Raw genomic sequence first — 13,029 nt, 5'->3', positions numbered from 1 at the left:
CCCAAACCTGCAATAGCACACTGTTATTTTCATTTTAATGATGACTGAACCAACTGGAGTGAAAGCAGGGAAACATGTACAAAAAGAAACAAGCAAATGGAAAAAAAAAAAATAGTTTAAATGTTATTAATTTATTTCGTTAAATATGTTGAAGAATGAAAATTAATTGATAATTAACCGATAATTCGTCATTTCACTTGTAATAACTCTGCAGACCAGCAGGGGTTGTGGCGCATAGTTAGTGTAACAATAATGTAAGTCCTAATCCTAAAATGAATTTTACAGAAACTGTTACATTGATCCAAACCTATAAGACAAGTACTTAAGCTGAAGCCATGTCCCGATCCTAAAAATTAAACTGTAGAATTAACATTAAACTAAACCACCCCCACATATTAAATAAATATTCTGCATAGCCTCAGTGATACACTTGAGTTTGCTTCAGGGAAATACTAATATCAAGTGGTGGCGGGGAGGACGACACACAGAGAAGCATCCAAAGCTGCTCTTAGCTCATTCTTTGCCTTTGATTTAGTGATCAGTGAACGGTGGAAAAGCCTGACTCATGTACGGTGGTGGTGGTGGTCAAAACCAAGAGGAATTTGATTTGATTGACAGAGGGGGATACTGACTGGCAGCCCATGTCCAGAATGGAGAATGATCAGGAGCAGCAGCTACAGAATCCAGAGGTTTCCGTGTTGCGGTTGGACCCAAACCTTCCTGAATCAAACTGAATCAAATGTTGGTCTGTTTCTTCTTGAAGAAACCAAAACTGATTCAGTTGGTCATCGTTCTTCTTCCTCAGTTCTACATGAAAATTAATTAGCCACCTTCCTTCTTTCTGGCAAACAACCTGCATCGTCTTTCACACAGAGCAGTGACTACCTTGAGACGATGGCTCCATTTGGCATCTGTCGCTCTCTCTTTGTTCTGTTTGACACTACGATGTGTCATTGATGTGACATCATCTGTATGGTACTACCATTCAAGGTCTTTGTCGGCAAAGAAATCATTCCCCACTGCTCTCTGGAAAACACTGCACCATTTCTAACATAAATGGTTCTTGTGGTGTTCTGTTCTGTGGTTCCTCAATGGTGCCACAAGCTGCTAAAGTCTATCAGAACAGGACGTCCCTCTCTGTCTTCAAGACTCATCTCTTCAGAGCATCTCCTCTCCTAAAGCCTCTCCATAGCCAAAGGATGGGAACGCACCTTATGCGTGGTCATGAGCATGGCGGCGGTGGGATGTGACAATTTTCATTTCAGCACACGCGGATTTGCATGAAATGCCCGTTTTGTGTTGCGGTCGCATCATGCGGTTTAGACCTATAGTCTATTTTTAATTCACATGTCCTGCATGCGGTTCCCAACGACGGCAAGCAGAGAAAAGATCAGTGATGTCATATCCTCGTAATAGCAGCGATTTTACCTAAAAGTGAGTTGTGTATGAAATCTCCTGTTATAAATAAATCTGAAATTAATTGAGCAGGAGCATCATCACAGCAGAGATGTGGCTGGTGTGAAGACACATGCACAATTCTCCACAGGAGTTCATCAAAATCTGCTGCACACACACAGAGAGAGACCACTTCTACCTTTTTTTGTGGTTGTTGAACTGATGCAGTCTACTTAGTACTTACGCCAAGGCCTCATACTGCACTGGAGCTTTAGCGTTGTTCCTCATGGGAAGTCACTTTGAATAAAAGCTTCTGCTGAATGAGTAAAAGTAAAATGTAAATGTAAACGTCAGAAGACTTGTCCAGCTGTACGGCAAAATAGATAACTGTCACAGCACACCAGTGTCGTACTTCTAAGGTAATGCTCTTGTGTTATCCTGCATTATCGTATATCCCACAGTACGCAACACATTCAACCACCGGAATGGCATGTTGCCTTTTTTGTGTTATTTCAATAACATCAAAGGAGCAACATATAGACTACCATAAACCAAGACTGACTCAACTTGAGACAATGGTCTCTTTCTTATTCAGTCAAGATGCTGGAGTATCTCTACTTTTGGATCGTGCCTTGGAATCCTATTTGGTCCACCAGTCACACCGGCCACCAGTGACACAATGATGCTCCATCACTCTAAGTGATGCCACTTCTCTCTGTCCTCTGGAGCTCCTCCACTGTGGCGTACTGTTATGCAGCCTTCTGAGGAGTTTGCCTATCGTACATCTGCAGATGACATGTGCTGCAAGTTCATGAACTTCCTTTCTAAGTAAAGTTGCGCTGGATCTGCCTAATACCTTTACCACCTATGGAATATGTGTAGGCTTTAGTGGTCTTTGGGGTTCAGATAATGTTTACACTGGACCCAGTGGTGCAGTGGTTCAGGAGGTAGCGCAGGTCTTTCATTAACCAGAGGGTCAGTGGTTCGATTCCCGTCTCCTCCAGTGTCATTGGGCAAGACAGTGAACCCACACTTGCTCATCGGATGAATGTTTGTGAATTAGCCCCCAAAAATCCTGTCTCCAAACATGAAAGGGTCAATGCCAAAAAAAACAAACAAACAGTATAAAGCAAGTCCATTGACCAACAGCCAATTACACCTTGAAATCAGCCTCTGTATTGGGGGCTGTGGCCCAAGGTAGACAGTAAATTGACCAGTGGTGCCAATCTAAAGTTGCAGGTGGAGTCCTTCAGACAGGGCTACCACTAGCGCTGGTGATGGTCGAAACTGTTCTGTATGGTAACGGTTGAAAAGATGAGCTGTTCTATTTGACTCTGAGTCTGCATTAGCTGCAATTAACTAAAGATGCTTGGGAGCAATTGAAACTAAATTTGATTGGTTTACAATAAACTAATCCAAACTCTCAGTCAAACTCAAAATATCAGAGAATAGTGTCCTCACTCTGAACTTTGCCTGCTCCTTCAAGTGTAGAAGTACAGCAGCAGGCACATCTGTATTCAGCAGCAGGCTAAAGTTGTGTGTGACGCCATGATGGGCGTCACTGTTGTCACGCACTGATGACATCTGACTGCGGGTGTTGCTGCCTTATTATCTCCCCGACGCAGGGTGGATTAGAAAAATGGGATTTCAGATGGTGCTCCCATCCACCCTACACGCCCTCTGCCATCACCCAGTTAAGTGATTATTGTTAAAACAGAGGAGAGAAGTATCGTTTTGGAAATAATTATGATAGTAATTATCATTTCCCCCTTCTTGGCTGTGGAGATAAGAACCCAGGAGAGAGAGGGAGAGAAGGAGAGGGAGATTGAGTCTCATTTGATCAGTCACAGATTGATTTGGAGTGTGACTTCTGATCAGGGCTGGGGAGCAAACAGTAATCAGATTACAAAATGTTCACCTAAAGCACTTAAATCCACTAGTAAAGAGACATCACTCAGAATATTTATCATACTGTACATTAAAATATGCAATAAAAAAAACAGATGATGAATGGATATGAAGCAGTAACACATTCCAATAATCTGATTACAATTAAAGTAATAGTGATCCCAGATAATCATTCCTAAAAACATAATAATCACAGAAACAGTACGATCAATGGTTGGATAGAAAAGTGAAATAATAAGAAGGAGAAACAAAGAGTGATTGTAGATGGATGTATACTAAACCTCTGATAAGAAATATACACGCAATTTTACCTTATTTTTTTTTTACCTTATATGTATACTAAAACAAACAAGAAAAAAAGTATGTTGCAAAGCATGACAAGTACAGGGGCTGCGACTATCAAATTAAAAACAATAAACTGACTGCAAAAAAATGTAATTATATTAATGTTTTAATATAATATATATAGCAGAGCATCAGCGTGGAACAATGGAAAAGTATATGATGATAGAGAGGATAACAACCCCTTGTCTGTATCAGTATCAGTTTCCTGAAGTGGGAAGGAAGCAACAGCAAAACCTAAAATAATATTGATAATGATAATATACATTAACCAACAACATTCAATTTATTAAGAGCAGTATTAATTACAAGTGAAATATAATGTCTGTTTCTGTGTGTAGTCAATATGATGTTGACACTGTGATCAATAGCATTTGCACGTGCAACTGAATTGGACTGACAGGCTCTGTTAAATATTATTATTTTGTTGTATATTGTTGTATTTGTTAAAGTGTTCATTCCGTACCTCAACGTAATCAGACGTTTAAGGAATTCTAAAAGTTCAGTTGGTGCATAAAGGTGCGTCAGTTCATTGATTACGATGCCGCGCAGGCAGTTGGTAATCAATGGACACTCGAGCAGCCACGTCTTTGGAAGCAATCATGAACAACAACATTCAGTTCCTTCTAACTGGAGCTGCCATCATTATTTCTCTTTCTCTGTTTCTGATTAAGTTGCACAACTTTATTAAAAGAAAACACACACACACACACATACAAACAACACACGCACACACAAATAAACTTTGCCTATAGAGGAAGTTGTTTTGTCGTGATTTTGGCTGGAATGTTCATTTCAGGGGGGAAAAAATGGATAAAGCACATTTAGGGCTGTGCAATTTTGCCTGTTAGCAAACAGGCTCCCAATTATCTTGTGTTTGATTGCCTGCCTCTATCAAGGTGAGCGATTAGACCACCGCTCCTGTGAAGCTCTGGAAGTCGTCCTGAAATCGCTGCACTTTGATTTCATCAATCTGCAGGCAACCCAACTGGAAGAAAATGTGAGTTTTATGAGCAAAACTTATTTTCCTCATCTTCGTCTTCCAATTCCAATACAGTTTCATATTCAGGCCTTACCCTGTATCAGATTAGAGGCTATTTTTTTTTCTTCCAAAAGAACTTCATAACATTCCTGTCAAATTTGAGGCCTCGCTTTCTTCATATTTTTTCTCCTCCACTATTTCTCCTCTTCCAGGGAGCATCATCTTTGCTGGATATGATTTTGTACTATGAATCTACAAACCATCTTGACATTTCTGACAACGACAGTATGGGAACATCCGGTTGGAGGGCCCTCGCTCATTTGATAAAGCAGGTTGGCTGACGCCGTGGAACAGTAATCTTTTCTTGTAGGCTTTCTCCAGGGGATAATGTACATCCAGGAAAGTGGGTTTGTTGCATGCTATGTGAAGTGAAGTGGAGGTGCAGGGCAGAGTGAACAGGTTGTAAACTTCTCCAAAACACACACACCAGTGGGCCCGTGCAGCACAGCAAACACCACTGGGCTACAGTGATGCATCTCAGCCAATCATTGCAAGACATGGAAGAAAGAAAGAAAGAAAGAAAGAGGCACCAAGCCATTCAGTTGATGTTGCTTTAGCTACAAGAGGGTTATACATTGGCTGGTATGACCAGACCATGACTTGTCATACTCCTGCAACCAGTTCAGAGTTTTAGCCAAGCCTGCATCCTTCAAATTACAACCATAGCCAACTAATCTGCTCGTGATTATTTACTTAACAAGTGCATGCTCTGGATCCGGCTGTTTCCTTCTATTCTTACTCTTTTTAACAGTAAGAGTAGAACAATTTGGTAGAATTTTCCGTCTTTGCTGAGCATTAATTAATCAAAAATAAATAAAAGGCTGTCTCTTATTTAGTTAGTTTAGTTCATGGAAATATCACTTTTTGAAGGCTCTTTAACATATATTTGGGTGTTTGTTTTGCCTTCCGGCCCCCAAAATGTGAGAATTGACAAAAAAATCTGAAATCTTGAAATCCATGTGGTTTTACGAGCTGTTACCTCAGTTGTCTTCCAGTGATGTAGGCCTAACTAGAGCACTGGAAAAGAGAGTAAGGACACCACCATTGACTCCTGTGGTAAGGGTTTTGCGCCCCTAGTGGCAGGATATGGGTATTGCAAAAGCGCCCAGAAAACCCATTCACTCCAATGCATGTGTGTTGCCCACTTGCTTGTAAATTGATGAAAACGGACGTGTTTTTGTTTTTAGGTGTCTTGGTCATATCAAATTATACTTATAATTTGTTTATTACAAAATGTAGATTGAAACATTAATGTAGACAACAGTTTTTTTGTTTTGTTTGTTTTTTACTCCCCTATGTGTTCATGTTTATCTGTAAAGGGTCCTCAATGATTCCATTAACGTGGGTGATCTATAATGTCCTTAAATTATTGAAAATACCACGCTTGCTCATTCACCAACAATGCAGAGATGTCAGTTCTTGGGCGCTTTTGCAAAACCCATATTCCTCCATCAGGAGGCGCTTCCATTGGACCAATGCGTGTCGTTACTCTCTTTTCCAGTGCTCTAGACCTAACTAGGATTCAAATTTGCATAATTCCACCCCTACCTGGGACCGGTAGAAGGGGCGGGACAAGCAGTGGTTCATTTGCATTTAAAGGTACAGGCACTGAAACCAGCTGTTCTGAACAGGTCAGTTTTGAGAGTTTGAAAAGAGCTGTGATGTTTGATCGTTGGGGTATTTTGACCAAAACTTGTCACAGATATGTCTTTAAGACACCTGGGAACTATTTTGATTTGTGGAAAAGGGACATCATATGTCTCCTTTAAAGCAAATAAAAGCCCTGGTTTCTATTTGAGAATTCACAGTATATTATATGACTCTGGATGAACAGGAATGTAACCTGGAACTAGTCTGAGCAGAGGAGGAGATTGTAGTTTATCTCTGCACCATCCTTCCATGCCCCGTATCTGCCCTGTCTACCTGACCACCACATCACTCAGGCACCTTCTCTTCCTCCTCCTCCTGCTTTCCCTCTCAGTGTTTGATGTGAGGGCGGACAGACAGCTCCCTCCACTGTTAGATTCCAACTCTCCAGCTCCACCTGTTTGACAGACAGTGGAGCTTTTGTTTTTTCTCTCCTTTAGGTCAGATTACATGCCTTCAACTGTGTTTTTTGTCTGTATTCATTGTATTTCTGCACAATGTGTACGTTGTGTGTGTGTTTCAGAGTGTGTGTCTGTCCAGGCTAGATGTGTGTAACGTGCCCATGGTCAACTACCCGGCCCTGTCTCTATCTAAAGCTCTGGTGACCAGCCGGCTCACAGTGCTGCACCTTCACAATGCCCAGCTCAGCGGCGTGCCTCTATACACACTGGGTATGACGTACACACACATACGCGCACACACACACACGCTGACCACCATAACCACTAAGATCTTGTCCTTTCTTATTTTATTTTTCTTGTGTGTAAGTATGGACTGTGTGCACAAGCATGTGTGGATAGTGTGGGTGTATATGTGTCCGTGTGTGTGTGTCCGTGTGTGTATGTGTTCTGCGGCCAGCAGGACCAGATTTTGACCTGTGACCCTCTCTGCAGGCCTGGACCCAGATTAGAGGCCTAATCTCTTACCTGTCACTTTACACACCACTGCACACATCTATAAAGGTTCTGGCAGCCAGGACACACACACATACACACATACATTTTGGATTCATGTATAGTCTCTTGAGCCAAAACATGACCTTAGACATGCAATATTTTTATATTTCCACACATTTAAATATCATATGTATCCGCCTTACACACATTCCTACACACAATCACACACACATATAAAGCACATGAACACTATTTTTTTTTAATGATCATCATAAACTATTAAGAAAAAAGCATCACCACTCTGACCTTCACCCATCGTGACGATGGAGGAGGGGTGGAGGGCTGTCAGTGGGTCGTGTGACCCCCACATTAATGGGGTGTAAATACAGGAACACACGGACACACAATTACTGAAAGAGCAGATGAGCACACACACATATAAGTTCACTCACCACGGGTGAACACAACACTCAGCGGGGGATTGAGTGCTGTACATGGTCTCTCTCTCCCACACACACACACAAGCGTTTCAGAGTTAGAATTGGACATAGCAGTACAAGTCATAAGGACATTTTAAACTGTAAAAACTGTAAAAAATGAAAAAAAAATAGTAATAGATGATCAGTTGAACTATTGTGGTATATTGATGTGTTAATGAGAAGAAGTGATCACTGCTGACACATCTTTTCTTGCATTCAAAAAAGGGTTTATTACAAGAAAGAACAATGTCACAAAAATGCCAAATCCGGGAGCATCTCTGGTGCCAATGTGAGATCCCTCTCTCCTTGGCCCAAAGCCCTAACCTTATATACTGTACTGTATGTTTTCTAACTCCACCTTCTCTCCAAAAAAGGATACACCTAACCCAAATGGTCCATAACATTTGACACATGGTATTTATCCTAAAATAGAAAGTAAGATAATTCAAAATATAAAGGTACAGAGTTTCAGGTGGATAATACATTCCATTATAATAAGTTCTGGGCCATGATCTGATGTCAGAGTGAAACAATCTGACTTGTTGTTGGGACTCAAACATCCACACGCTGATCTCAGCCTCTCTCGTCCTCTCAGCCGGGAGCAGAAAAAGACCCAAATGGACACAGTATGCTGCCCACTCTTCGCAACAGCAACAGTCACTTCCTGGATCAGTTTGATATTTTAGAGTCTCACACCATACACCCTCCCATTCTACCCCCCATCCCAACCCTCCCTCCTCCCACATCCATCCCTCACCCCCACCCCTACTCTATTCTATCTGCCTTTATACTGAGCCCGCCGCCACCCCTCCTTCCCTCCCAACGGGGGGTCCCGGCTGAGGATCATTGCCTTCGATCGGAGGGGCCTCTGATTGCGGGATTGGGTGCTCGCGGTGGAGTCGACCGGATCAATCCCACCGATTCCACCATTTGGTCCCCACTGTGCCTAATGACAATGTTGGCATTCCACATGCAGCCCAACAGGCTTGATCAAATCTGCAGCATCGATTGGGATGCGAGGGGGCAGCGAGGGCCCAGACAACACAAGACACACGCGTCTACCCACAGTACAGTACGCATTACACAAAACTCACAGGGAATGCCCGCAAAACACCCAGAGATCTGAACTCTCCAGAGCACCATTTAAAGCTGCGATGAACATGAAAAGCTCGGAAAAGAAAGAAAACACGGACGGGCTTGGTGACATTCTATAAAAGAGGGATGTGAAATTTGACGGGTGTTTTGTAAGGTCTCCTGTGCTGTGGAGACACAGATCTGGCCTGAGCCACGTCGCCTTCATGGTGGAACGGAGTACCACTTGATCTTCACTGCGGTAATTTCAGGAGGCGGCGACGCCTGCTGTGCTCTCGTTTTCATGCTCAAGTTCACTTGTCATTAATCAGGCTACTACAGTTACGATCCAGAGGCCTCATGTTAGGTAGTTAGAGGACCATTTCTTATCAATATGTTGTAATCATGTGAGGGGGGTTAGATGGTGGGCACCCCCTTCCATCCAAAGTAAGAACCCATTCCAGCAAGGAGCTTAACATGTAGGAACCTCACATTATCTCCTCAGACTCCATCCAGGTGCCCTCGCAAACCAATAAATCCTGCTGGTGCTTCCCCAAGGACTTGGTCCCCAACTGGGTTCAAACTACTGTTTCTAGAGAAGAAACTTACAGCCAAGAAGAACTTCCAAAAGCCACCAAAGTTCAACAGTCAACCTAAAACTTAAAAGAATGGGATCTATTTTGCAGTTTTTGCATGGAAAACTACATTATTTTCTGGTACTACAGTATCACAATTTAAGTTGTTAAAATAGGTTGCACAGGCTGGGACAAAGTCTATTTGGCTTTAATAAGTCATGCAACATTTTTGCCAGTATTTATGTGCTCAGGTTTATGAATACAACGAATTCAAAGGTTTGAGGATAATTGTTGTACTGAAAGGGAGTGATGACATGTTACTTATCTTTTCTTGCTGCCTGTAGTTGGTGCACTGAGGTCAAACAGGTCCTTACAAGAGCTCCACCTTCCCAACAACCAGCTAAACAGCTACCAGGACGCCCTGCAGCTGGGAGACCTGCTACGCTACAACACCACTTTAAAGACTCTGGAGCTGAGCAACAACACTGTGGCAGATGCTGGTACAGTAACATTCATCTTTGGTATAAGTATTAAATCAAAGCTGTGTAGCACAAAATCACAATTTAAAAAGTCATACCTTTACATCCATCTCTGTTTGACATGTCATAGTAGTATTTTAGTACACAGCCTCAATTTCAGTTATTCCTGTCTGTTATACTACTACCACTTATTACAAACTCAAGACTTTGTGTAAATATTTAATATTAAAAACTCCTCAGTGTTTCAGTGAACTTTTCATGTCTTACCAGGGGGTTGTCGCTGCATCTTCAGTTACTGGTGTGTCTGTGCTTCTCAGATCTGCTGGTTTCTTTAGCAGTTTGCGATGACTGCTCTTTCTCGCTCCCACTCTCTCTACTCAGTGTGTTTCTGTTGTCTGTCTCCTTTAATTATGTCCATATAATGAAAGTAGTTTATTTACTGTAATGGAGGCAAAGCTCAGTGTATTGGAAGTGCTTCCCCTCTTCCCTGCAGTTCCCAAGCAGCCGGGAAAGTGGCTTGGTAAATCTGTAACCTAAGCCCTCAGTCAGCATCCACATACGGTCCAGTCATGAACCCAGTTTATACTCAGTCTGTTTTATTTTTTTTAACATCTCTAAATCTGAAAATCTGACATGTAATTATCTATCTCCAGAATAATAGTTTAGTTGGACATTATTCATTCAGAAATTTTATTTAATAGGATAAACCCCTTAAGAGGAATCCTCTCGTTTTCGAGGGGGTCCTAACATGCATCCATACATTTCCATCATGTGAGCAAGAGGCAGAAAATCTCTACATAAGTTTGTGCAAGTGCGACACATAATGTAATAATAATTAGTGATCAGAACCAAGATTTTTTTTTCCTTTTTTTTGAAGAATGACCCACCTCATTTGCTTGCAAGCAGCCTAATTGGTAAATATAGTGGGAGGTGTCGTCACACTGTCAGAAAGCAAACTTTCACAGTCCAGCTTTATTATCTAATTAATACACATATGTGAGAAGGTTAAGCACATAGCAACCCTCGTCATAGTTACTGGAGCTGAAGTCATAAGCAGCACTGTGGCAACACTCCCACTAAACATCTGTCAGAGCCATTTAGCTTACAAACACAAGCAGAGAAAAGCAGTTAAGTTGATCATGTACTGCTAATTACTATAATTTAATTTTTTTTTCCTCCTAATAATCCAGGTTTGGAGGAGCTGTGTGATGGTCTGAGGCGACAGACGGCGGGTCTTAAGGTCTTACTGCTGAGGAACAACCAGATCACCGCTGAAGGCATGGTCCATCTGGCCAAGACGCTGGTGAGGAGCAAAATCAAATACTGGAGACAGTCAGTAGATAAATATAGTCCAGATGCCTTTATCTAGCAGCTGCAGAATCTACGTTGGCTCCAACAGAGGCTGCCTTGTTTGTGTCTGTGAGTATATTCGGCAACATGATCCAGACCTTTGAGAATATGAAGGGTCAAGACATGTTGCATAAAACACTGCATTATAAGTTAGAACTGAAGTTTTGTTCACATGCAATGAACCTATGAAGGCCTCTTCCGTTTGTTAGAACAGCCTTAAAACCACTGACTTGACCTTCCTCTTCCCAATCCCAAATAAAAAGAAAGTCGAGGTAGCTGGTATAAGGTATTGACACATGAATGAAATTAGAGTCCAAACAAGATTCCACTGATGAATGAAAAAAGATTAATTTCTGTTCCTTAAACTCAACAAAATCCAAATTCTTGACAAACTAATGTCTACTTTTATGGCACGGCACAACACAGCACGGTCAAAAATTGTGTGCTTTGATCAACAACATCTGGCACTGATTGCCCCTTGTTCAAACCCCTGTCACTTCCTGTTTTAACAGAACTTTACCAAAATAAAACACAAAATAAACACCATTATAAATGCTGAAATGGCTCCTACAACCACACTTAAGTGAATTGGATCTGATTCTATGTGTGGATGTGGGCGGGTCAAGGTGGACAAGTGGACAAGTGGACTGGAAGGACGGAGGACATGGCCTCAAAAGGTGTGGCGCATGAATTCGGAACAGAGCTCAGAAACAACACACTATCCTACAAACAGAAAGACTTCATCCACTTGAGTCTATTTCTGACCATGAAGCGATCAAAGCAGGAGCATTGATACCTGTTTTCCTCTATCTGGTACTTAGGAGACGAGGAGCGCCGTGGCCTCATCTAGAGAGTTCCCTCTCTGAGGAACGTCCCGCCTCCACGCGGTTCACTGTTAACACTCCTAATAACATGCATTCCTTCCACCTGATTGGCAGCATAAACTGCACCTTCCTGTCATGTGAGTGGCGATTGTGGAAGTCAAAAGGCTAGAAATTAAAGGCCTGCCTTGTAAGCTCTCACACACACACACACACACACACAACCACACATGCTTTGCCTGTCTCCTCCAGTGCTACCAAAAGAAGGAACGGTTTGATTAAATAATAGATGTGTGTTAAGCAGGGCTGCTCATGCGGCCTGCCAGTCACGGGGATAAGTAGATGTCCTTGCAGGCCATAATGATGATAATTAGAGCCGTAGCTGGTCGTGTCGAATATGATGACGAGGAGAGCTGTTATTAACCTTTCTGCTTGGTGTATCTGCTTTTCCTCTCCGTCCTCCTGGTTTGTCTTTTGAAGGGCTAAGATGAGGAGGGTGTGTGTGTGTGTGTGAGGGGGGGGTGGTAGATCTGGACCAAAATCCACTTGACTCCCATTTGTAGAATTTGGCTAATGACGTTTAAATGTACTCCTCATTCAGTGTGATTTAAAAAATGATGATTGTGAGGTGAGTATGTTAAGCAGGGCTCTTGTCTTTTTTTTTCTTTTTTTTTTTACTTTCCGTGTTTCTGCTGTTTCTTTCTTCTTTTTTTTTTTTTGTTTAAAGCCAGCATGTCATGTGTGAAAGCATACTGTGTGTTTGGTGGTTTCACACTCCTACCCCCCTCAAACTTCTCACTCCAACCCTCCCGTGGTTTACGTTTGACAGGCTTCAACCATGCTTGACTCTCACACACTCTCAACCACGCAGTCGCCTCTTTAATTGTCTGCTATTATCCCTCGTGCATAGCCATTCGAGAAGCTCTTCCTCCCTCTCCCTCCTCCTCCTCCTCCTCCTCCTCCCCTCCTCGCCGGAGAGAGCCTCTCGCCACGCGTTGGATGTGCCGGTGCGTCTGTGTGCTGC

The 13,029-nt window shown here is 42.3% G+C and overlaps 1 protein-coding gene across 1 annotated transcript in view; it reads left to right on the top strand.

The window, feature by feature from the left end:
* LOC146964126 (uncharacterized) overlaps positions 1–13,029 on the top strand; it is a 67,200-nt gene that overhangs the window by 16,287 nt on the left and 37,884 nt on the right. Inside the window, exons 5-9 of the mRNA XM_085767211.1 lie at positions 4,545–4,645; positions 4,840–4,959; positions 6,858–7,005; positions 9,700–9,855; positions 11,025–11,137. Coding sequence (XP_085623337.1) covers positions 4,545–4,645; positions 4,840–4,959; positions 6,858–7,005; positions 9,700–9,855; positions 11,025–11,137 — 638 coding nt within the window. The remainder of the gene's footprint in view (positions 1–4,544; positions 4,646–4,839; positions 4,960–6,857; positions 7,006–9,699; positions 9,856–11,024; positions 11,138–13,029) is intronic.

The sequence above is a fragment of the Trachurus japonicus genome, chromosome 22, assembly GCF_045865225.1.
Source record: "Trachurus japonicus isolate A0001 chromosome 22, Traja_1.0".
Taxonomy (NCBI): Eukaryota; Metazoa; Chordata; class Actinopteri; order Carangiformes; family Carangidae; genus Trachurus; species Trachurus japonicus.
Note: the sequence above shows the minus strand (reverse complement) of the source record. Positions and strands in the feature narration are given on the sequence as shown.